A 25,551-nucleotide genomic window follows, 5' to 3' on the forward strand; every position below is an offset into this window, starting at 1 on the left:
CTTGATTTGGTAACATTTTAATCTGCTTTCTTCTATTACACATACCAAAAAGGGAGAACAAAAAAAAAAATTGCTGTGGTATGACAATTCAAATTTGTTCAGTGAACCAGGAATATTGCTGTCCAGTTCTCAGTGTTTAGGAGATGAGCCTGCACTGCAAATGAGGAAATCAGAGTGCTACTGCTGCTAAATATGTGAAAAACAAGGAAAATGCAGGATAATAGCAAATCATGTGTTTGCTTCAAGATGTTTTAATATTAATTTTACCCTGAAAAATCCTTAATGTTGTTTTAAGACGACTTTTACCAAAAAAAAACCCTTTGTGGGATTGAAGTCCCAATCCCCTCCTGACATTTCTGCCTTACTGAGTAATTTGGGGCCCATTTATTTGGCAGAGGCAGAGACCCCAAAGGCAGGGACTTTGTAACAACAAGCAGGGAGGGATGGAACACAAAATCAGACAAACAGGGTGCATTAGAGGGACCCATGAAGGTCAGAGGAAAAGTGGAATCCAAATGCAGCAGAGCAGCCAAACTGAGCATGAAAACTGGACATTATCAGCACCCTGGTGATAACTGCTCTCTGGAACTAAAATAAAAAGTGTTATTTCATATTTGTCTTACAGTACAGCTCAGCCAAGATCAGGAAGCTATTTTGCTACTTTTGAGTCCTCAGAGTTGGAGTTACTTTACATCAATAATGTTTTTTCTTCCACCACCTTCCAAGGCCACTTCTGGTGCCCTTGAAGAACTAGAACTGGGATTTTTTCATGTATTAAGTGTATTTTAACTGCAGCAAAAGCTGCTAAAGCCTCCCAAGACCTCCGGGTTCATCCACAGAGTGCAATAAAAAGAGTTTTTGGCACAGTGACTCACGGGAGGCCAGCACAGAGCACAAAGGCAGAGCCCTGCCCGTGGCTGCAGCACCCAGGGGCGCAGCTTTGTGCAGGGATTAGCTCCCACAGGCCAGCCCTGCAATCCCAGCCAGAGCTCCAGAGCCTCCCCCAGCAGCCACAAAGGTCAGGCTCAGCTGCTCTGCCCAATTATTCCCCAGCCTGGACAAGAGCAAACACTGGCACTCACGGGCTGGACTCAATGCTGAACTGCAAAATCTGCTCAGCTTCTCTTTCTGCTTCCATTGCTGCCATTTGGAAGATTTTTGGGTGATTATTTTTTTGAAATATATTTTCTCCAGGCTCACTGGGGTTGTTAAACCACCCAGAGTGGGACAAGCAGACCACAAAGGCAGCTGGACACCGAGCCTGGACTTTTAAACCCAAGAGCTGTGAAATACTAATCCTGGAGCGAGGAAAAATGGATTTGCTCAGGTTTAGGGGGCCAAAATGATCAATCAGCACACAAAGGACTCCTTCCATCACTAATGTGCTTTTGCTGGGAATAATATATGTAAGGAAAATGGAGTTTTTAACCTTTTCTCCAGAGAACCACTGCTTCTCAGAATTACTCGACGGCAGCGATGGGGATGAAGAGGAAATTCTTGTCTGTGGAGAAGATTTAGAGCTTAATCCTTTTGATGGCTTGCCTTACTCCTCCCGTTACTACAGACTGATGAAGGAGAGAGAAGAGCTTCCAATATGGCAGGAAAAATGTACTTTCATGGAAACTCTGCTTCATAATCAAATTGTGATTGTGTCAGGAGATGCTAAGACTGGCAAGAGCTCCCAGGTCAGTACAACAGACTTGGTTGGGGTTTTTTAATGTATTTTTAAAACATTTAATGAGGTGTGAATTTCAGAGTCGCTGTAACTATTGTAATCCAAGTATTAAGGCCAGAAAGGGAAAGTGAAATGCAGAAGGTGAATAAAGATTAATGGAGTCAAGTACAGATTTAAAATATATTAAACATTTTAATAACTTTCTTCAAGCCCTCAAAAAAAATTGAAGTTACTCTGTGTTTTGGTTCTGGTTAATGCTGTATCAGGAAAGAAATACAGGGGGATTTGTCATAAGATAAAGTGACAAAACATTCGCAGGGAATGAAGGATTGAAATCAGCAGGGCTGATTCTCAGGGAGAATTAATGGTCTTTCACCCTCTTCAGCCAGGAGCAAATGTTCTCTCCAACAGCACAAAATTACTTTACAAAACTCCTGTTAAAAGAAACCACTGAAGCCACAATCTCAGCTGAGTCTAAGCTCACAAGTATCAGTCAGACTATGAAATTCTGCTTTACCAATATATAACAAGCCAGCTCTGTTGTCACAGAGAGTAGAAAAGAATTTTCAAGTAAGTGCTATCAGCCAAAATACTGTTGTTTATGACTGGGATCAGGAGAAAAATTTCTTGCAGGTAGAGCTGCAGGATAATTATTGTTTCAGGGCATCTCATATATCCTAGACTTCAATGCTGGACACTTCTAGAGATCACATTTTAAACTAGACACATCACACCTCTCCCTGAAAACTCCTATGTTCCCATAAAAATGATTCACATCCATATAATTTTTGAAGTGCGAAGTTTTTGCCCCTTGTTATTGCCTGTAATTTACACACAAAAAACTGGTCTAATAGTAAACAACTTGCTAAGAAATGTTAGCTTTTAAACTGTCCTTTAACAAGGCAAATTTTATGGAACCTTCAATAAGATGTAGCACATTGTTGGTTGGTTTTTAAACATTTCTAGAAATGTGTATAACTACACAGAAATAAATTATACGTGGCTGATGCGCCTAGGTTTAGATGTTGATTCAATGAAGGATTTAAAACCTAATACATACATTAAAATAATATTTTTAGTGCAATTTTAATTTCTCATAACAACAATACATGGATATTTTCCAGTGCTGCTGTTAGTAAATATATAAATTAAGGAGCTGCTGTGTAAGTTCCTGGAGCAGTTCAGTTTCAGTTATGTGTTTGCAGAGTAATTCATCTGAAATTACAGATATTGGCTGTGGCATTTGTCAGTTTGAAATCCAGGGATATGTTTTCCATGGATATAATCCAGCAGGGGCAGGTTTGCTGCTGAGCCAGCCCTGAACACAACTGCACTGACCTTGCTGTGATGCCTCAGGTTTAGCTTTTCTATTTTTCAGATTCTGTGCTGCTTTAGTGTGTAAGTGTAGCCTTCATATTAGGGGATGGTGAGCTCTCTGCACAGAGTAGGGAGACAAAATTCCTGCTCTAGCTGGGCACCAAGGACAAATGATCCAAATCTCAGCCCCAACAGCACAAACAATGTGGGCTGGAGAGAGAAAAACAAGATGGGACTTCATAATCTAAAGCTGTAATTGGACAATGAACTCCAAGATGCAAATGGAGCAGAACTGACCAAAGTGAGAGACCTGGTGACCAGTTGTCCATTTTGTGGCCATTTTGGGCTGTGCTGCCCAAGGTGGATCTATTTGAGGCCTCTTAATAAATCTCTACTTTATTCTTTAGCTCTGTCCAGCCTCTGTTCTAGGTCAGCCTTCCCGAGGCAGCAGCTGCATCCATCAGCACATGCTTGCAGTGCCCCTGCTGTCACCTCCTCCCCAGACCCCCCTTCTGCAGCAAATTCCAACCAACCTGAGTCCAGCTGAGCAATTCCCAGACAAACCTTCTAATCCATGTTGAGAATTTAAGAGATTCCAAGAGCTGACATGGATGATTCCCGTGCATGGCGCAGGCCCTGTGAGCAGTGAGCTCTCAGCTTGGTTTCGCTGTTCTGTGCTGCTGAGAACATTCCAGTCGTTCAGAATTCCAGTCCTGGAATGAGCTCCTAACAGCAATTAGCCTATGGGAAATTAGACTAATAATAATTAGTCCTTTATAATCTAATAAAATACAAACCCCACAGTTTGTACACCTCACCCTCTTTAAAATAAACATGTGTTTAGTCCAGAAAATACTTATTAGTCTTGGGACAATGGGATAAATCCATTATCCCAATATAAAGGATTGGAAAATGTTATCATTGGCTTTGCAGTATATTAATTTTAATTTCCTTTACTAGGCTCTTTCACAGAATTTACAGAATGACCGGGTTGGAAGAGACCTTCAAGATCAGGCCCAGCCCACAAACTGAACCCTGGCCCCCAGTGCCACATCCAGGCTCTGTTAAACACACCCAGGGATGGGGACTGCACCACCTCCCCGGGCAGCCATTCCAGAGCTTTATCACTCTATTATTCCTGATATCCAGCCTGTATTTCCCTTGGAGCTGTGTGCTCTGGTTGTGTCAGTGCTGCTGCAGACAGAGCCCAGCCCCAGCTGAGCACAGGCACCTTTCAGGAGCTGTGAGAGTGATGGGGGCAGCCCTGAGTCTCCTTTTCTCCAGGCTGAGCCCCCCCAGCTCCCTCAGGGGTTCCTCTTTACAAAATAAAAATGACAGGGAAAAAAAAAATTAAATCCACGAAGCACTTTTGATAACATTGATTCGCTCAGCTCATAGCTTTGGTTTCCAAAGGAGCTAAGCGTGCTGATGACGGCGGTGCTGTGCTGTCCCCGCAGGCTCCTCAGTGCCAAGCACTGCCTGGCCCTGCAGCCCCGCGGCGTTTCCAAGAGCCCGTCCAGCCCTCACCCTGGTGTCCCGCTGTCCCCGCAGGTCCCTCAGTGCTGTGCTGTCCCCGCAGGTCCCTCAGTGGTGTGCCGAGCACTGCCTGGCCCTGCAGCCCCGCGGGGCCGTGGTGTGCACGCAGGTGCTGCCCCGCGCCGCCGTGGCGCTGGCCCTGCGTGTGGCCGATCAGATGGAGCTCGGCGTGGGCCATGAGGTGGGGTACTGCGTGCCCTTCGAGAGCTGCTGCGCGCCCGACACCATCCTCAGGTGGGTGCCAATCCCTTGGTTTTGAAAATTTAAAAGTAATAAAATGGTTATAAAAATAGTAATACGATTAGAGTAATGATAATTCGGACAATTTACAGTTATGGATGTCCGGGTACCTTTTTCTGGGCAGCGTAAGCCCAAAAAAGGACCCACGTTAACAGAGGATTAAGCCTTAAAAACAACAGCCTGTTGCATATTCATACACCTCATTCATGATGCATAAATTCCATTCAAACACAGGATTCTGTCTGGTCAGTGTCAGCTTCTTCCTCATAATCCTAACAGTGTCATCCTGCCCGAGCGAGGCAGGAAGAAGTTCATTTCTCCTGATAATGGAGCAATAAATTCTCTTTCTCTGAAAGATTCGGGTGTCCTGTGGCTGCTATCTTGGAGTCCTTTCTTTAGAAAATAAAGTATCCTACATAGCATAGTTTCTACTTTAACATTTTGTTATAACCTAAAACTATATTTAACACATTACTTAAGAGAATTAATACAGCATAACTTTCTAACGCAACACATACCATATTAATTTTAATATTTGCAACAAGCCAGTCATAAAATACACATTTTTCACAGTGCCTTTGGAGGCCTTCGGGACAAGGTGTGGCTGGGGAAGCTGGCAGCATTGCAGATTTTATAAATAAAAATCAAAGCTGCTTTGGAAAGTTGTAGAATTTTAAAATCACGGTGTATTGAGGTAGAAGGGCCCCAGAGGGATCACCCAGTGCAGCACAGACACCCCAACAATCCCACTCTGGGCATCCCTGGAATGTTGTCCAAACTCTGGAGCTCTGGCAGCCTTGGGGCCGTGCCCATTCCCAGCACCCTCTGAGGAAGAACCTTTCCCTAAATCCAGCCTGAACCCCTCCAGCCATTCATTCCCTCAGTCCTGGGCACCCCGAGCTCACATCAGAGCCTGCCCTGCTCCACCCCTCACTCACATGGAAGTTTCAGACTGCAATGAATGAGCTCTCCTCTCTCTTCTGCAGAGATTTTGTGATTAATCAATAAGCACTAAAAGGTTTGAAGGAGGCATTCTGGGGTAAATCATAGCACAGATTTAAGTGGGCAAGGTTACTGTCCATGCAAAACTTCATTAAGCACCTCACTAACCTCTTTTTCTTTCCCTCTACATTTTTTTTTTTTTTCTATTTTCCAGTACAGGAATGTTCATTACCAGAAGAGAACAGGAGATAATTTTTCCCAAGTAAAGTTTAAATTCAAAAGCAATGAAAAAAACATGGCTAGAAGAGGGTATATCCAGCAACAAGAGGAAAACAGCATTCAGGGGGATTTTTGGGAGATAAGAAATGCACTTAATGTAGCAAGTACAGGCAGGTGACAGCAGGAACACAGGGATTCAGCTTTTGAGCCTCCTAGAAAGTTATGAGAGTTATTTTCTCTTGTTCCTTAATATGGGAGGCACAAAGTATCATATCTGGACCACAAGTTTTTTTCTCAGCCCCCGGCTTCCAGTGAGGAAGAGGATACTCACCACTTCTGAAAATCAATTTCCACCACTCTTCCTCGTGCCTGTCCTTTCTCTGTCTGTGGAGAACTTCCTGCAGCTGCTCCTGTTGAGAAGGAGATGAATCCCTTCCTCTCACACATCAAAACCTGCTTCAAGAATTCCAAGTCCTGCTGAGCAACACAACAAAATTAATATCCTTTAAAAAACCTGTCAGCAGCAGGGATAGAAGTGAGGAGGGCCTTATGGTATAAATTAATTGCTCATCTTGGTTCTGGCCCTGCCTCAAGTGCACCTTCTTTTCCTCATCCAAAGGGATTTGTTCCTAGCTCAGGAATTGTTTATGGCATTTGATGGAAGATGAACAGATGATTTCAGGGCAGGAGGATTTCTGCTTTTGCCTGGAGCATCCTTTCCACCACAGTGTCTCTGAGTGCCATTGAATCACATCAGGTTTGTAGCTGCTAGAGGAAGGATTTGAACATGTAACTGAGACTAAAAATACACCTTGTTCTTATCAAACCTTTCCTGTTGGAACAGAAAGAACCAAGCTGCCCCCAAGACACCGAATTAATTTCTTACAATAATAGTCCAAGGCTTTTGGTACTTTTGGTACATTTTGGTACTCTGTTGGTGGAGTGCTGTGCGTGTGTGTTGCAGGTACTGCACGGACGAGATGCTGCAGAGGGAGATGATGTCCACGCCCCTGCTGAGCTGCTACAGCGTCATCGTCCTGGACGACGTGCACCAGAGGACTGTGGCCACCGATGCCCTGCTGGGCCTGCTGAAGGGGGTGCTGGCAGCCCGGGCAGAGCTGAGGCTGGTGCTGCTCACTGCCCCCCACATGGGCAGCGCCCTGCAGGCCTTCTGTGGCAGCGCGCCCGTGCTGTGCGTGCGGGCCCGGCACCGCGCCCAGGCCGTGTTCTCCTGCAGCCCCCTCGGGGACCCCTTCGTGCCCGCCCTCAGGCTGCTCCTGGAGATCCACCACGCCAGGGAGCGGGGGGACATCGTCATCTTCCTGGCGTCTGAGCACGTGAGTTGTTCAAATGATGCCTCAAGGCTTAGCTTTCGTGCTGTCCGCGTACGAAATAACTCTGAACTTCATAGAAAGTGTTAGCAGTTCGCCTCGCAGCTCAGTCACACCAAACAAGCTTTTTCCAGGCCTAAAAAGTGCAAACAGCAAACTGGGGAGAGCAACCTGGGAGGATGAGACTTCATAACCTGGAGCTGGAATTGGACAATTAACCCCAGTATGGAAATGGACCAAAACTCATAAAAATGTGAAAACTCGTGACACGCCTTCCAACCTTGGGTCCATCCACATTAGAAATAGAATCAATATTGTCTCCTATTTTTTAGCAAAATGCTGCACAAAGAAACTTTGATTAAAATCCTGTCTGTCCATTCCAGTCAGATATTCTGAAAGCAGCAACATTTCCACATTAACCCCAGTATGGAAATGGACCAAAGCTTATAAAAGTGTGAAAACTCATAACCCAGGATCCATCTTGGGTGGAGCCTTGGCCAGGCTCTTGTACTGCCCAAGGTGTATCCTGTGAAGGCCTTTAATAAATCCCTGTTTTATTCCTTTAACTCTGTCTAGCCTCTGTCCTAGGTAGCTTGTCTGGGAATCAAGCCTGTTCTCTTTCTGATTTTAATCAGGAAATGTGTTTTTTTCATCTGACCCATAAATACCTTGCTAAGGTATTTGTAAGTCAGATTAAAAACCTGCTGTCTTAGTAGGTAAGATGGCAGATGTGCCACCAGGTTTTATAATTTCAGGCTTTTCCTTGAAAGAAGTCATGGCATACATAACACTGTGTTTTATACACATAAAATATCTATATAACACATAAATATTGTGTAGAAAGTATATATTTGTTGCAGGTTTAAAGAAAGGCCACCATCCTTTTGTGTGATGCAAAAAGCTGTAGAAGCAGCACAAGGGCAGGGATTTACCAACCTGTCCCCCCAGTTTGTGTTATCCCTGTTGGGTGGGAATGGACACACGGACACAGGTCCAGCCTCCAGCAATGCCCCACAGCACAAGTTGGTTTTACCTTCAACCTCCCAAGGAGATTTTTCCATTTGGATTCTTCTTCCCAACCGTTGTGTGCACAGCAGCAGGAGGAAAATGTCACTCCAGAGGTGTGGCAGAAAATCCAGGAATCTGCACAGGCCTGGCCATTATAAATAGTGACACCTTTGAATCTCTGTAGGCAGCAGTGGCTCCCTGAATTCACTGCACCAGCAAGTCCTTTAGAGCTGTCAAAGTAACCTCACAATCAAATCAATATTGCAGTATTTGTGATTATTATTGTTATTTTCCTGATAATGATCCCCAGTCTTCCACTGTGTGTCATTAAATCTGCTTTAGAGCAACAAAATCCCCAGGAAATAATGACTTTCACAGCAAAGATAATTTACCACAAGCTACCCAGGTAGTGTTTGTTGGTTTTTGCTGTTAAAAGGGGGATGGATATGAAACACTTTTAATAATGTCAATAATCAGTTTTTAACCTTATAGACATCAATTTTACAACTGATAAAGTAATGAATTCTCTGTGTTAGTCCCCTTATTTACAACAGATAATGTCAGAGAAAAAACACACTCTCTTTCCATTTCAAAAGTTTCATTTCTGCTTAAAAGGGTTTTTTGACAGATAAATTCCCCACAAAACTAGAATAGGAGTTTCTTTGTTGCCAAGAAGAGATCACTCATTTTTCTCTCTCACAATGAACAGAACACTCATTATGGACCAGAACATCCCATGAATTCTTGTTTAACTGTGATTTAAAGTTTCTTAGTGGTAATGGTTCACTGTTCCCAAGCACTCAGCTGTCTTTTAAACTAAACAAAAATATGAATTAACCAAGAACATCAGGATTTATGAGCTGCCCTGCTGCCAGCCTTGCTCTCAGATGTCACTCTTGTATCTTTATAACAATTTTTATGGAGCACTTTCAACCTCTAACTGCTGGAAATGTGGTGTCGCTCTCAAAGAGAAACTCAGTCTGGCTTTTCAATTTTGCAAAACCTTTGCTAATAAAAATGCTTTTAAAAAAAATTCCCTTTCAGGCTGAGGAAGGCCATGAATTATTTTTGTATGCCTTTCAAAAAATGGTGCAGAACATAAATGGTTTCTTATTAACCCCCCCAACAACAAAACACTAAAACCACAACAAAAAGCTTTTACAATTCATATCCAACCTCTGGATCTATGAACTGTTTTAAAGGTGGTGTTCTATCAATACAAGTTAGGGACATTTTATTGACTTTATTAAATTTTTATGGAGTTTAATAATCATTGAGGGTAAAAATTCAAACCTTTACAATAAGTACATCTTCTCCAATATAATAATTAAGGGAAAGTAGGGAGGTTTCTGCATATTTTGATCATTTTATGTGATGCAATTGGACTAAGAATATGACAGTTTTGTAAGGAAAAAATGTATTTCTCTTGATTCCAGGAAATTGAGAAAGCTTATCAGATGATCAGACAGGAACAACCCAATTTAAACCCTGACCTTGGAGAGCTCATCCCCATCCCTTTGTACCCCACAAAACAAGACCTGGCTCCCAAACTCCTTCAAAACAAGCAGAAATGCTGCCAAAAATACAGGAGGAAAGTGCTGCTCACCACCAGCTCTGGAGAGCCTCTGGTCTGGACCAAAAACGTGACTTTTGTCATCGATGTGGGTGTGGAGACAAGAAAGGTCAGTGAGGGGAAGCAGAGACACTTTGTCCAAAATAAACCCTGCAAAAGGGCTTTTTCAGGGCATGGGAGAGGGAATTGTGCAGCTCAGATTAATGCAAATAATCTCTAGAGGATGGTGTGGTTCTCTCTTCTTTCACAGCACAGGTCCTATGGTATTTTTAACATGCAAATTAATAGAATTTAAATCGTTTTCATGGGCATCTCATGTGAAAACCAAGCAAGAAATCACAGTTACTTCCCAGATTCAATCAGGAATTGAATTTTTGAAGTTTCTAAAAGCAGATGAACACTTCCAGTTGAAATTGCCACTCATTTGGGCACCAAACCCATGACAGATTGTTTGCAAAATAAATCCCACCTGAGTCTGGCCTATCAGTCATGAATCTCTCTTCAGTATTTTATACATAAAGCAAAATAAAATCACTTCTTAGACACCTGTTGGTAGATCTGGTTTAGGAGATTATTCTTATCCCTAATTTAATGATTTAGTAATTGCCCTCACAGGGAATCTCTATTTTTTCAAGCTGCTTGTGCTCCTCCTGGCCATGTGCTCCCTTCCAAATACTGCAATTTATCTAATTGCATTAGAAATACCTAGATAAATTAACTAAATAAACTGATTTATCTAATTCATACTTAACCTTTTCCAGTTCATTCTAAGTTTGACTTCATTTTTTTGTTTTCCACCCTGGGAAGGATTAGTGCAGCTGCAAAAAAAAAATTTAAAAAAAAAATCTCATTTGTTTTATTTCTACAAAACTGAAGTCCTAAGGGATGAGTAACTGTGTAGGAACATGAACTGGAGATCTGCACCACTACAGGTTTTGTAACTGTCCTGGTTAAAATAAAAATTCCAGTGACAGGCAAAAGAAACAATGTAATACATTTCCTTTCTATAGCACAAGGTGGAATAACCAAAATTGGAGTTAAGTGTTCCCAACATTTTGGAGCAGGGATCATTAATCCTGATTGCCCTTGCAAAAAGTTCTGGGAAAAGCTTGTGAACTACCAGTACTTTTCATTTCCACTGTAAAAATCTGTCATTTTAAAAGGTTTTTAACTGGGAATTATGAACTGACTCAGTCTCAAGGCAAGTTTAAAAAAGTTACAGGTTTTTTTTGCCAGGAAGAAGAGCCCAAAAGCAATTTTCAATTAGACCGTGCTTATTTCAATTAGACCATGCTTATTTCAATTAGACCATGTTTATTTCTTAAACTTATTCCTACAACTGCAGTTTTCTTGGATGGCAGAAATGAATTTCACTGCCATGGTGACCTGAAGCCCAAAGTACAATTCAACAAATTACAAATGTTGTGAAATTAAAATACAAATCAATGGGAACAAACCAGATCCAACAGTGCTGATGTTTATCAAGTCACCTCTATCAGTGATGCAATTTTTACCTTTAATTCCATTCTTTTGTTCAGTGCTGTGATATTCCTCCCTCACCAGTTCAACCTCCCCCTCAGCCAAAGCCAGCTGAGCACAGAGGGAACAGGAAAAGTTCAGTGCAGAGCAAAATCTCCCACCTGAGCCTTGCAGCTGGGGTAAATCAGCAATTCACCTGCAGGAAAGGAAATTTGTGCCCTGCACTGAAGGATATATATATATATATTTTAATTTTTATCTTTTTTTATCAGCTTTCTATCATCAGATAGTGTTGGCTCAGAAGGCAGGAGTAGAGAGCTGCCTTATCCTGGCAGTTTTATGTCTTGCTGGACACCACAGGCTTGTGGCCAGAGCAGTGAATCAGCTCCTCAGCCTAATCCAAATAAAGCAAAATTAAGATAACTATAAAACATGGCCTCATATATCTCCAATGCAGCCCTCATCTCCTGTAATTTCAGTATTAAGACAAAAATCTGGAGCTAGGGAGCAAAATGCTGTCAGAAAAGGTTGGGATTCTGTCACTGCAAGAAACAAATGATATTTTCTGATGTTTTTCTTGATGACAGCATTTTCTGCTTCAGTAAGGTGCTTTTCTTCAGGGGGGAAAAGAGGACATTTATCTCAGAGCACACTTGGAGTGACTGCAGAACATCTGTCAGTGTGTCAGGGTGCTGAGTGCTCTCCTTCCCAAGCTGCTGAAACGAAAAGAAATGAAAACTGTTCCTACCCTTTCTGTGAAATAACCTAGAGAGAAATTGAGTACAGACCATTCATATTTTTGCAGCCCTTGTGTACTTGTCTGATGCTTGGTGTCTCTTTCATTTAAAGGTGTACAATCCTAGAATCAGAGCAGACTCTGTTCTGACCCAGCCTATCAGCCAGAGTCAAGCAGAGGTGCATAAACAAATTCTGGGCATGTCTCCATCAGGTAGAAATATTAGCTCAAAATTTCAATCCATTAGCTCAAATTTATTAATACAACCAACGTGGCAACGTGAGGATGAAGCATTTTAAAAAAGGTAATTTTCCTGAATTCTCTTCCAGGGAAAATCTTCTGCTTGTACCCTGAGGAATTTACACACAAGGAAATGAAGGCAGAAATTCCAGCTAAAGTTCAGGAATCCAACCTCACCAGCTTGGTGCTGTTCCTGAAGAGGATGGACATAGCAGGCTTTGCTCACTGTGACTTCATCAGCAGCCCAGGTAAGAGGATTCTCCAATTTCTCATATTTTTATCATTATTTTAGAAGTTTTTTCCAGGTTAATTTTGCTCTATCACTCACAGGATTGTTTTTTATTTAAAGACTTGTAATAATATCACCCTGCTTTTCCCACTTACCTGCTACAGCAGTTCTCAGCTCAATAGCACTTTGAAAAAAGACCATAAAGTATCTGAATGGAATTGGAATGCTAAAAAAAAAAATCAATATTCCAAGTATCTCCTCATCTAGGTTACATATTATTTTCCTGTAAGCCACAAAGAAAATTTGTGCCCTGTTGTACAAGGTATTGTACAGATATCCAATGGAATACATTCCTTTAATCAAAAGTTTACAAGCCCAATAAAGCACTGCTGTTACCTGGGGGATGTGTGTGGAGGAAATGAGCTTCCTCCTTATCCTGCAGCATCTCCCACCTCAAATTTACAATGGGCTGTTCCTTAGGGCAATATTCCTTATAAAATAAACCCAAATACACTTTCAATACCAGCCAGGGAAAACACTGAATTGAGGTAAGAGAATAAAGGAAGTTGCTTTTTTTTTTTTTTCCCTGACTTTATAATTGAGGTTTTTTTCTATAGGATATTTTCCTCTGTTCTGGCTTATCACAAACCCCAAATGCCACTGCAGGTTCTTTGAAACCCATGAAAGTGAGGGAAATAGCCCTGATTTCAGCTTTGGGGATTGCTGGCTTCATTCTTGAAAATTTTCCAGTGCAATCAGGAACATTTCTTGTATTATCTTGCCTTTCCTCGTGCACATACACAAAATTGGAATGATCTCTTCTATGTTATTAATCAGTAATAAAGTGCTAATTCTCACTGTTGGATGTTGCAATAGATGGTTAAATGGAATTTTAAAGAAAAATTTATTCTGTTTTTCCCTTGTGTGTTGTTTAGCAGAAACATGCCTAAAAGAAATAGGGAAAAAGCATGACCAGTCTGATGGTAATTAATTCAAAACCAATGAGAATTGGAGTATTTTGGCCTTGTGTCATCTCCTGTGCTGAACCCACAAAATCTGCATGGAAAATGCTTATGGAATAATTTGCTCCCACTCAAATTTAAAACATATTTTACTATTTAAAAATATACTAAAACATTTTAATGCTTTTCCTGGATATGAAGAAAGTTGGTCTTGAACTGTAGGAGGAATTAGTAGAATTATATGAGGGAAAGCATTTGGCATTTTTGGATTTAAAGGGGACAGCATTCAGAGAGAACGAAATGCTAGAGGCACATAAGGGTTTCACAGATACAGGAATTCTAAGCTTTAGCTGTGTTTTTGGATAATGCAGCTGAAGAAAGATGTGTGAAAATTGTGAGGGTATTTGGTGAGTGAAAGAATTGGCTTTACTTGGGTGGACATCACATAGGACAGAGCTTTTGCTGACGAGATCAGGAGTGCCAGGTGCAGGTACTGAACAGTTTTAGGAATTACTGAATTATTGCCCACCAAGTACAGTGGACAAACTGGCTGAACAAAGGAAAAATCCCACAAACACTGCAGGGGTGCTCTGAGAGGAGAAATTCTGCACAATTTCCTTGTTTGCTTCCTGCCTTACACAATTCAACATTTGAGACACAGCTGTGGTGATCCAGCACAGCTCTTCCTTTAACCAGGACACATCACACACTCACTTTCTTTCCCCTTTGGAGCAGACAGGGAACTTTTTTCCTACCAGCACTTGGATTGATCCCTACAGATCCCTCCAGAGATGAGTGCAAAGCTCCCCCAGTCAGCACACAGAGTTTGGAGTGCCTGCTGTGGAATTCTCTGGAAGAAACTGGAGCCCCAAGGGATAAATTTGTCAGGAGAGTCAGTTCTTGTGTTGGAGCAGCTCACAGAACTCCAAACACATCAGGCTTTCAAGTACACAAACCCAAGGATGGTTTGGGCTAGAAGGGAACTTTAAGATCACCCAGTTCCATCCCTGCCATGGGTTTGGCTGTTCCATGGCTCTGCCCCTCCTTGGAGCTGAGTTCCCTTGGAGCAAAAGGAGTAAAAACATTGCAGCATCCCCTGGGTGCCACAGGCTCCCTCTGCTCTGTTCCTGTCCAACATTCTCACCTTGTTTTGCAGCTGAAACACAGGGAGGCTTCAGGGGTTTTAGGTGAATTTCTCCTAAACAAAGTCAAGTTTTCACTGAGATAACTGCTGAACAAACAAATCAGAAGGACACTGAAATCCATAGCAAGTTCTTCTCAATCTGTCTCCTGCACATGGAGAACGTGCAGCAGATAAGAGACAAAAAATACATCAGTAAAACATTTTATTTCTGCTCAGCAACAATGTGCACAAGGGTTTTTTTTTTTTCCCTGCTGCTCTTTGAGGAGAAATAAAAGCCTGGATTAGGTCTGACTCATTACTGCATTATGAAAGCAACAAACATGTCAGGCTTACAGCTGCTGCATTTAATTCATGCCATAATGGAGAGCAGCAAATGCAGCAGAGCTCCTTCCCCTTTCTGGAATTCAGGAGCCAGAGGAAAATGAACCTGGCACTGCAGCTCCAAAGGGCATCAGAGGGATTCCTGTGCCCCTGGAACAGGGATGTGATCACATTGTGATAGGAAATCAGGATTCCTGTGCCCCTGGAACAGGGATGTGATCACATTGTGATAGGAAATCAGGATTCCTGTGCCCCTGGAACAGGGATGTGATTACATTGTGATAGGAAATCAGGATTCCTGTGCCCCTGGAACAGGGATGTGATCACATTGTAATCAGTAAATCAGGATTCCTGTGCCCCTGGAACAGGGATGTGATCACATTGTGATAGGAAATCAGGATTCCTGTGCCCCTAGAACAGGGATGTGATTACAAGAACAGGGATGTGATTACATTGTGATCAGTTAATCAGGATTCCTGTGCCCCTGGAACAGGGGTGTATTTACATTCTGATCAGTAAATCAGATAGATCTTTGCTGGGGTTTATAAAGGGACAAAAGAATTCCAGTCCCATAGATTGCAGCAAGGTTGAGTACTTTTGTAAATCACTGGAAAATCCTTATTCAAGCTAAGGGAATCATTAGAAAGATGAAGCCATGTGAAATTTCTCTGTGGGATCAAGGGGAAAGCATTTGCAGATTCTGCATTCATTCAGAATTTCCCTAAACAATTTTCAGGTTAAAGGATGTATCAATGGTCATGACCATGACATTTGAGAGCTGTGCTTTCACAACCCCCTGGAAAATACATTTCTAGAAAATCCAGAATAACAAGAGTTGTATACATTTATATAATTTCAAATTGTTTCAGAAAAATAAATTGTTGGCATATTTTTACTGGAGACTGTCAAAGACAGAAACTCAATCCACCACGTAAACTCTGCTCAGCAGAGATCACTTCAGGGCAGATTTATTATCTTAGATTTACTTGTTAATTCTTTGTTGTATTAAATTCTGGATTTCATCAATTAAATGATGTGTGCAGAGATTTTTCAGTCAATTCTGTCAGGACAGGGCAGAAAAGCACAGCAGGGACCATCAGCAGCCAGGCTGGAGGAGTGATGAATGGAAATCCTGCAAAGGATGAGCTTGGGGAGGTAATTTTGAATGATCAACTATCATTTCAAAATAATAGTTATAACTGGTGGCTTCAGAGCAGAACAGACACATAAAAAATCCTGACTCAGAAGGGGCAGGGGGAAAAGAGAATCAGGACAGGGAAATTTGTGCTTGCAGAAGAAAAATCTTTGCATAATTTGAGGAAAACTTGGCACGGTCTCCTCCTTGTTCTCAGTTTGCTGTCCGAGGAGCAGTGTTGGAAAGCAGGAACAGCAAAAGCACTCCCAGGACTGCTCTCCCTGCAGGAATTGCCCTGGCAGCTCTTTCTGCTCCTCAGCCCAACAGAACCTGCACAGCCTGGGGTGTGCCAGGCAGAGCCCCAGCTCCTTATGCACAGCATCCCTTCACCTGACAGCCATGGCAGCTCTAACTTTTTAAATTATTCCTCTGGAAGGAAAAGATTTATCAAAAAAAAGGTATTTTACATCCTCAGCATTTGCAGAGTAGGAGACCAGAACACAGGAGCTGTGGATCTCCAGAGAAGCACAAGAGAGCAGTTAAATGGACTATTAAAAATCACAATATTTTTCATTCCTATCTCTAATATCCACTTATAACAGACCAAATCCCTAAAAATCACTTGCTTCCTGATGCAACAAAAATAATACTATGGAATTTATTTGCTCACACCTTGAGCACTTGCCAAGGGGATGTTGTGCTGAAGACTACAGGTGTAGCTGCCTTTAGAGACAGAATTTACTCTGTTCACATCAAAGTTACAGAAATACAAAACCAAGAATATCATTTTAAGTAGCTTGAAACTCTCAGATAAACGATTCCAGTGCTAACAATAACATTAAGTTATATATTTGCTTTCCTAGGCCTAAGAAGGATCACAAGCAGGATCTGTATTTACATAAAACTGGTCAGATTCCCTGAAATGAGTCCAGAGCAGCCAAAGAACACAGAGCAGGGAAAGAAAATCTCAGATTGGGAAATACCTTTTAAAATTCCAGGGGTGTGACAGCTTCTTGTTGAAAGCCCAGGACACATCCTGAGAGGTTTTTTGAGCTTTGCTGCTGTGAAAGCAGCGCTGGAGTCACAAATCCTCGTGGTTCTCACCTCAAGGCAGCAGCGGCTGGTGCTGGCAAGAAGCCCTGAAAAGCCCAACTCTGGTTTTTTATTTTTGCTTTTTGCTGTTCCTTCCCCTGCTCTAATCCACCTTTACTGTCTTGTCCTTTTTTAGAGCAATAAAACTCCAGGAATCTTTTTTTTTTTCTTTTTATTTTTTTTTTTCCAGAACACTCATAGCAAGACAGGGAAGTAATTTGTGCTTATAAATCTCAAGACAACTAACATAAAAATGCAAATTACTGATGCCATCAGGGGGTTGAAATTGGCTGCCATATAACCATGCATTTTGTGAGCTCTAGCACAAACTACTTTGTTGAATTCTGGAAAATAGCTTTCCATGATCTCCTAGTAATTACTGCACATCTGAGTGACCCTTTTACTATCTCTGATTTTCAATCACTGATTTTTATTTCCTGTCACTGACTCATATTCATCATCAGCTGCTACTTCTCATTTCTTTAAAACTCCTAAGCATTTTCTTCTCAGATATGTCAATTTTTGCAAGGGCTCATTGTTTATCCCACTAAACCCCACATTTTTTATAATAAATGTCTTCTCTGGATAGAGTTGTACAGGCAGAGGGAGGAACTCTGAGACTGAAATGAAGCAGTTTCAAAATGAATTTGCAGGTTCCTGAGAGAATTTGTCTGAAAATTGGGTGGTTTAAACTTAACCAAAGTCACATTAGCAGGTTGAGATGATGGAAAAGAACATGTAAGGGGAATTCATAAATTTTTTTTTCCCCTTCAGACATAACAGAATGAGGTTAAAAGCAACAGGTACTTGTTTGCTTCCCATTTTACTTTTACTGGTTAATTCCAGAGAGATGGCAATAAACAATTCACAAAACCTCAAGATTTTCTTGCAGAATGTGTGGGGAAAGTGTGGCAAAATGTGACCAAGCAGCTCATCACAGCCTCTTAGTCTTGGTGATGCCATTCCCACTCTTAATGAGTGCAAGAAATTATTTCTGGCCATCTGCTAATGAAGATCCAGGTGCAGAGGCACCCCCTGCCTGTGTGGGCAGCTGTGCTTGTGGCCTGGGTATTTTATTGAGGGATTTGTCCCATTCATGGACAGACTGACAGCAGCTGACAAACGGCCAGTGCAGCCTCCCAGGGCTGGGGGTGAGGCCAAGTCCTGCTGCAGTGGAATTTCTGCCACCAGTTTGCCGTGAAACTGAGAAAATATCAAGCAGATCCTGAGGCTGGAGTGAGGAGAAAGTTTCTGCAGTGGTTGGAGAGCAGTTGGGAGTGTGAATGAACTGCTAACCATGACAGATATTGACCTTTCAATGTAACCTGGAATAGAAATCTACCTTGGAAAAGAGCTGGGAGGAAAAGACCTTAAAGAACCTTCACACTTCAGGAGTTCCCACATTTCCACCCAGGTTTTCATGCTCTGAAAACATTTTTTTTTTGAGTGTAGGCCTGATAATTTCAATTTCAGGGTCCCTCTTTCAACCCTCAGAACTGGAGCCACATAAAGCTCTCCTATGCTTGTTTGACCTCCTTTTATCACCAACAGCTTTCCTTTCACACCTGCTCAATTCCTGATTTTAAGTGTTGATTTGCTTCATCAGAACATTTTCCTATATTCCTTCATTATTTTTGTTGCCTCACTGTTCTCACTTCTACCTATGGAGGTTGTAGGGAAGATATAACCCAGACTAAGGGAGAACTGAACATTGAATTTTGTGGAGTGAGAAAGTACAGCCAGTTGTTAGGGAGACATTTTCTTTTACCACATTCCCATTTTTCTTCTGGTGTTATTAGAATCTATGTAAAAAAAGTATAAAAATTAAAAAGGCAGTCAAGAGAACTTTAAATACCTACAAGAATGAAAGTTATAACTTCTGTAAATATCAGAACATCTCCTCTGGTTAAGAAAGATCTTTCCTAGACCTGTTCTGTATCTCAGCACCCCTCACATGTGACCACCCCTCTTAAAAAAGAATTAACATAAAAAATCCACCTGAAATCTGCCAATAATGGAAGGAGTTTTGACAGAGTCTGGGGGTATGGAGGATTGTGTCTGAGCTGCTGACAAATATTGTTCTGACATTAAAAGTATCAAAAAAGTGATTTGCAGCTTATGATTGTTACCTCTTCTTCCTCCAGAATTTTCTTAGCCTTTGATTCATCCATTATTTTTTGTTCTTAATCACTTATTTTTGTTCAAATACTTTTGTTCAAATAAAAGGAGGATCATTTTCCCTCAGCTGAAATATTACAATGAGAGTTCAGACATTCATTCCTGTGTACCACTCTCAAGAACTGAAATTCTCTTCCCTTTTCCTTAGCTCCTGAGAGCCTGATGCAGGCTTTGGAAGATCTGGATTATCTGGCAGCGCTGGACAACGATGGGAACCTCTCTGAATTTGGGATTATTATGTCAGAATTCCCCCTGGATCCTCAGCTGTCCAAGTCACTGCTGGCTTCCTGTGAATTTGAGTGTGTGGATGAGATGCTCACCATTGCAGCCATGGTCACAGGTACTGCTGGATCAGCTCTCTGCAGGCCTTGTGCCACCTTCCAAATCTATCCACAAAAGCAATTTTTTGTTATTCACATCCTGCTTATTTCAAGTGAATTAATATATTTGGCTGTTCAGGTTTTAACTGTAAGGGTACAATGAAAGCTAAGTAAAGAATTCCCACAGACAAATCCATTTCCAGGCTTCAGCTGCCCATTGGCTTTCTCCCTTTTGTCAAAAACATCCCTTCAAAATGAAACTTTCTTATTTTAATCTATATTTGTGACAGATCAGTGCAGCAAAATAAAGAAAGTTCTAATTATAAAACATTGAACTGTTTACCTAGAAATAATTACATTGTGATCTTGTCTCTCTGACATAACCTTGGGCAGCAAACACATGAACCACAGGCTATCAGGCTGCATGAGTTGTTCTCCTTGTAGGACAACTTTTTATGCCCAAACTGGGTTGATTTTTAACTTGTGATGGTTTTTCTAAAGTACATATAACAAATGTAAATGTTTGAGCATAGGCACAATTCAGTTTTAGAAAAGCTCAAAAGACACAAAAGTAAAATGCACTGGAAGCAGAAATTTCAACATAGAGGAGCAAATTAAGGCATTAAATCAAAAGATGTCTTTTTGTAATAAAGAAACCATTTGTTGGATTCTGGTTGAATTAGGTTGTCACATTAGGAAGCTTTTTTGGCATCAGTCTGGGAGAAAGCTGCTGATTTGTGTTTGCAGTACATATTAACTAAACAATATCATTGTCATTGCTAGAAATGAAGGGATGGGACAATTTTCAGGCTAAGAACAATTCACTGCTCAGACAAACATCAGTCTCAGAGGCCCTGAGATTTCAGAGGAGCAAGCATTCGGCCATAGCTCAGAGCAGTCACAAGTTCTTTGTTACAAGGCAATCTAGAACTTTCTAACCCCATGGACAGCTGCCACAGGGTTTATTTTGCTTTTCTGACCCATCACCTTTACTCACTTCTGCTGCACTGAGGATGCTTTTGTCCAATGGGCTTCTGTCTCACAGGCACACATCTGCTCCTGTTCCAACTTCTGAACTCTCAGCTCGTTCCATACAGCCCCAGCCCTGCATTATAAACCCTTCACCATCTCATCAGTGCAGTTTCTCACTCACTTCAGGCAGATTCTTACTTACAGCTATAGAAATAGGAGTTTATGGTTTTTCTGCTTAATATCTGTGTATTGTATTTTTATCAATCCAAGCTTCTCCCAAGGCTGCAGATCAAACCCTTCAGTGTCTGTGGGAGTTTTTCTGATTCCCACAAAACAAGACTGGAAGGACACCCACAAAATAAACCCTTAGTGAATGCAGCAGGATCAGTTCTTCAGCACCGATCCAATACTGGGGGTTAAATGCAACTGAGGAAGGAAAAACCCAAAAATACCCCAAACTAGTGGAATTTTGTGCATGCCCCTCAGTGTTTTCACCATGGCCTGGTTTTCCCTCAGCTCCCAGCTGCTTCCTGCTCGCCCCCCCTGGCACAGAGGAGATCGCTCGGAGCCGCTGGCGCCGCTTCTGCCACCCTGCAGGAGATCACTGCACCCTCATCAACGTCTTCAACGCCTTCAGGGCAGCCTCTGCCAGCCCCACACACACAGGCAAGTGTGCCCAGCCCACATCAGCACACTGGCACCAGTGTGGGAAAAAAACAAACCCAAAAATCCGGTGATTCTTTCTAGAATGGCTGGTATGCGGGGAGAAGCCTATGGGAGTAGTTATTGCTGATGAATGTTAATTTACTAATTAATTCAAAACGTCCTAGGACAGCATCTCTGAGCCAACAGGGATCCATAACCACTATTCCAGCTGTCCTTTGAAGTGGCACTGTGCAGAGCCAGAGTGATGGTTCCTCCTGTAGAAGCACAAAATCCAAGTTCAGGGTGAATAAAAGCTGTTGAGGAGAACCTCAATTCCCCCAACAGCCCAACAGTTGTGGTGGGGTTTTGATAGCTGTGATCTGAAAGGAAAAGTTAAAGGGAAAATGGAAAGTAGTAAATGTGATGATGTTTGCAGGGGTCTTAGGATGAGGGAAGAGACAAGAATGTTGACTCCATGTTTCAGAAGGCTTGATTTATTATTTTATTATATATATTATATTAAAACTATACTAAAAGAATAGAAGAAAGGATTTCATCAGAAGGCTGGCTAAGAATAGAAAAAGAAATAATGATAACAAAGGCTTGTGACTGACCAAGACAGTCTGGACAGCTGGGCTGTGATTGGCCATTAATTAGAAACAACCACATGAGACCAATCCCAGATGCACCTGTTGCATTCCACAGCAGCAGATAATCAATGTTTGCATTTTGTTCCTGAGGCCTCTCAGCTTCTCAGGAGGAAAAATCCTAAGGAAAGGATTTTCCATAAAACATGTCTGTGACAAGTAAAGGACATTTGCAGGAGCACAAATAAAAGCCAGGAGACTGCAGAAACTCTTCACTGCATTTTCCCCTGCTCCAGTTCATTTCTGAGTCCAGTGCTCAGACAGCAGAGGGATAAATTTGCACTCCCTGAGTAAAAAGCTGGGACAGGGGAGCAGGATTGTCTCCTGTTGATGTGGAATGCTGAAGGGAGCTCCAGGAGAACCAGTCCTTTACCAGAGTGCAGCATCAGCACTACAGGTGTGATTTCAACTCCATATCCTGGCCTAAATCTACAAGGCCTCAAAAATAGAATTGCTGCTCATTCTCTGGGAATCTTTACTCATAACAGAGCAAAGAAGGGATTAGATTGAGGAAGAAATAGCTGCAATCCTGTAAAACTAACTGGGGTATTGTACTGGTTTAGGGCAAATTTGTTAAAGAATCTGCAAAGGAGGGCCCCTCCAGAAAGCGAAACCCACACGGCCCCTCCCCCCAACCGGTTCGGGAAAAAATTCCTCGGAGAGAGGTGGAAAGAACCTGTTTATTTGACTGGCCCCGCACCCCCCAGCACACAAAATGAACAATACCCGATGACACCGCTCTGAGAAAGATGGCAAAATCAGAAAGTCTCTTTCGGGGGTGGTTGCTCTGTTCTCAGTCCCTCCGGCGCTGGGGCAGCCGCTGCAGCCGAACCCTTGGTGGGTCCCAGTCCAGAGCAGGTTCGAGATGGTCACAGGAACAGGAGAGGAGAAACAGTCCAGGAAGCAATGTGGCTGTTTAGCTAGAACTAGCTAATAAGCAGAGGCAGAAAGCAGAGCAGAAGCAAGAGCAGAAAAAGAGAGCAAGCAAAAGCAGCAAGCCCAAAGCTGGAAGTAAAAAAAAAACAGCTCTGTGTACTGCTTGTCTCTGTGTCCTGATAAGAGAAACCCAAACAAAACTTCCACTCTTCAGTGCCGGTCTTAAAGGCACAGAACAGATGAATGGGGATATACAAGCATCATAACGTCACCCCAGGACAGGTATCAAGTGTTGCCCCCTTTGTGAGCTGAGCTGTCTGCATGGCTCATGAGCAGACTTTGGACCCCTCTGCAGCAGTGCAGGAGCATTCCCTGCACGGAACAGCACCTGTGCAGCTCTGGGACTCTGCTTTAAGCCAAAGCTCTGTTTTTTCCCCCCAGAGCTCAGCAGGGAGCAGTGGTGCTGTGAGTGCTTCCTGAGCTGCTCTGCCCTGAGCACGGCAGAGATGATCCGAGCCGAGCTGCTGGAGACCATGAAGCGCATTGAGCTGCCCATCTCAGCGCCAGCCTTTGGATCAGAAGCCAATCTGCTCAGCATTAAGAAAGCTCTTTTATCTGGTTACTTCATGCACGTAAGGAAAAACACTGTGGTTTCATCTTCCTGCACTGGTAAATTATGTAGAATGCTTTCAGAAAACTTAAGTTCATTAGTGAAATCTCTTCATTACCATAAAAGCCATTTTTTCCCAGTGTATCAAACACTTCTCATTTCAGCCTTTTCTCTGGGGTTCATCTCTCACTGCTGGAGTTCACACTCTCCATAGCAAGCAAAAAGCTGCCAATATGCCTTTCACTCAAAGAACTACACCTCAAAAAAACCTCTTGAAATTGCAGTATTCTCTCAGGAATTATCTTCTTTTTGAAGGTGAAAATTGCCTGGAAATAGAGAAATACTTGGATATATTTAGGTGTGCATAGCAGACAGCTTGCCTCATCTCAGGAAGGCACTCGAAGTGTAATTGTAAATGTAAACTAGATTGATTTATTCCCACTTGAATCCCCAGGCTTTCCTTCACATCCCTGTGCAGTCTCCACACAGAAATTACCTCTCCCAACTGCACATTTCATGGCCTGACACTTTGTATTTGAAAGTCTATGAAAAGCAAATGTGCTAAAGAATAAATGTTTGTTTGTCTTCACACAGACCTGCAAAGCCAAACCCAGATAGTTTTGTACTTCTTTGTTGCAGCTTCCTTTCAAACACACAAATCAACATTTTCTTTAAGTCTCATTTCATGGTATCCACTCCCAAGCTTTCCCACACAAGCTTGGGAAGTGGCTCCAGTTGAAAGTATCTGAAGGAAATTTTAATTTCTGGTTCAAATCTAAAAGGCACTGATCAATTCAATCATGGCTAACTCTCCCCATTGTTTATTTTTTATAGATTGCTCGTGATGTGGATGGCTCAGGGAATTATTTAATGCTGACACACAAACAAGTGGCCCAGCTGCACCCCTTCTCATCCTATTGCAGCACCAGGAGGATTCCAGAGTGGGTTTTGTTCCATGAGTTCAGCATCTCAGAGGGCAATTCCATCAGAGTTGTCTCTGAGATCTCCCCCCATCTGTAAGTGACCTGTGGTGCAACAAAATCATCACTTTGGGAGGAAAATCAAAATAAAAAGGGAAGATGTGTGTTCTCAGGCCCTCTCTATTCTCAGTACTTGCCACTCTAACTGTAATCTATTGAAAAAGCCACATTATGAGCTAAAAAAAAATTCTTACAAGGTAAAATATACAGAAAAAAAATCAAAGAGAGTTAACAGAGCAGTGTACTCACACACAAATCCAGCTGGAAAGGTCTTTGCTCCCTGAAAAGCTATTTTCCAGCAAATCCTTTTCTTAAATATTTTCTGTAGCCAGCCAGCTGAATCCTGGCCTGTTTATGGATTCAGGCAGAGACCAGAGTGCTCCTCCTGCAAAAATCTCTTTACACAAAGAATATCCATTTCACTCTCCCATCTTTTCCATTTGCCATGTTTATAGGAGAGCTTTTTTCATAATTTTTTATTGAACCACTCTGCTCTAAAGCAGGGAAATTCCTATTTAATGCAGCACTGGGAACTGCACTGCAGCTCAAGTGCAGGCTGAGGATTTGCAGTGCTACCAAAAGCACAAACTCCTACTACATCTTGCAGAGAATCTTGGATTCTTGCAGAGTTTTGGGCTTAAATATCAACTTTGTAGGTTTTTTCAGATATGCCTGGAAATAATTATTCAAGTATTTAAATATCAATTAAAACTGAATAATGTTTTGTGTGATTTCCTCCCCAGATTTGCAGAGCTGGTACCTCAGTATTATTTCAGCAATCTTCCTCCAAGTGAAAGCAAGGAAATTCTGCAGGAAGTGATCAATCACTTGGCACCTGTTTCAGCCACAAGGGAGGAACAGAAAACTGCCAGTGACAGCAAAGAAAATGAGGAATTTCCCCAAACTCCCACTGAGCAGAGATGTGTTATTCAGTGAATTGAGACTGAACCATCACACACTGGACAATAAATAAAAGCAATATATCCAAACCACATCCCCACCTTAACCTATGGAATTATTTCAAACTTTTGACATAAATACATTTAACAGAAGAAACAAAGAAAAAGCACTTTTCTTAACAAAAGGAGATGCAGGCATTATTTTGGAACAAAACCCCACGATTTAGCTTTGGTTAAAAACACAT

At 42.0% G+C, this 25,551-nt stretch overlaps 1 protein-coding gene across 1 annotated transcript; it reads left to right on the top strand.

Annotated features, from left to right (window-relative positions):
• The first annotated feature begins 981 nt into the window (after positions 1 to 981).
• Positions 982 to 25,454, top strand: DHX32 (DEAH-box helicase 32 (putative)). The gene is made up of 11 exons (XM_064716284.1): positions 982 to 1,685; positions 4,572 to 4,762; positions 6,894 to 7,266; positions 9,705 to 9,950; positions 12,170 to 12,269; positions 12,386 to 12,544; positions 19,506 to 19,697; positions 21,166 to 21,315; positions 23,259 to 23,449; positions 24,262 to 24,443; positions 25,151 to 25,454. Exons 1-11 carry the CDS (start codon positions 1,416 to 1,418, stop codon positions 25,341 to 25,343), a joined length of 2,247 nt encoding a protein of 748 aa, XP_064572354.1. The 5' UTR covers positions 982 to 1,415; the 3' UTR covers positions 25,344 to 25,454.
• Positions 25,455 to 25,551: the final 97 nt, after the last annotated feature.

Source organism: Zonotrichia leucophrys, chromosome 6 (assembly GCF_028769735.1).
Source record: "Zonotrichia leucophrys gambelii isolate GWCS_2022_RI chromosome 6, RI_Zleu_2.0, whole genome shotgun sequence".
Taxonomy (NCBI): Eukaryota; Metazoa; Chordata; class Aves; order Passeriformes; family Passerellidae; genus Zonotrichia; species Zonotrichia leucophrys.

Coding starts and splice junctions, on each gene's coding strand:
- DHX32 (XM_064716284.1), top strand. CDS start 1,416: ATGGAGTTTTTAACCTTTTCTCCAGAGAACCACTGCTTCTCAGAATTA. Junction 12,270..12,385: donor TCTGGGCATGTCTCCATCAG/GTAGAAATATTA, acceptor ATTCTCTTCCAG/GGAAAATCTTCTGCTTGTAC. Junction 24,444..25,150: donor TCTGAGATCTCCCCCCATCT/GTAAGTGACCTG, acceptor TTTCCTCCCCAG/ATTTGCAGAGCTGGTACCTC.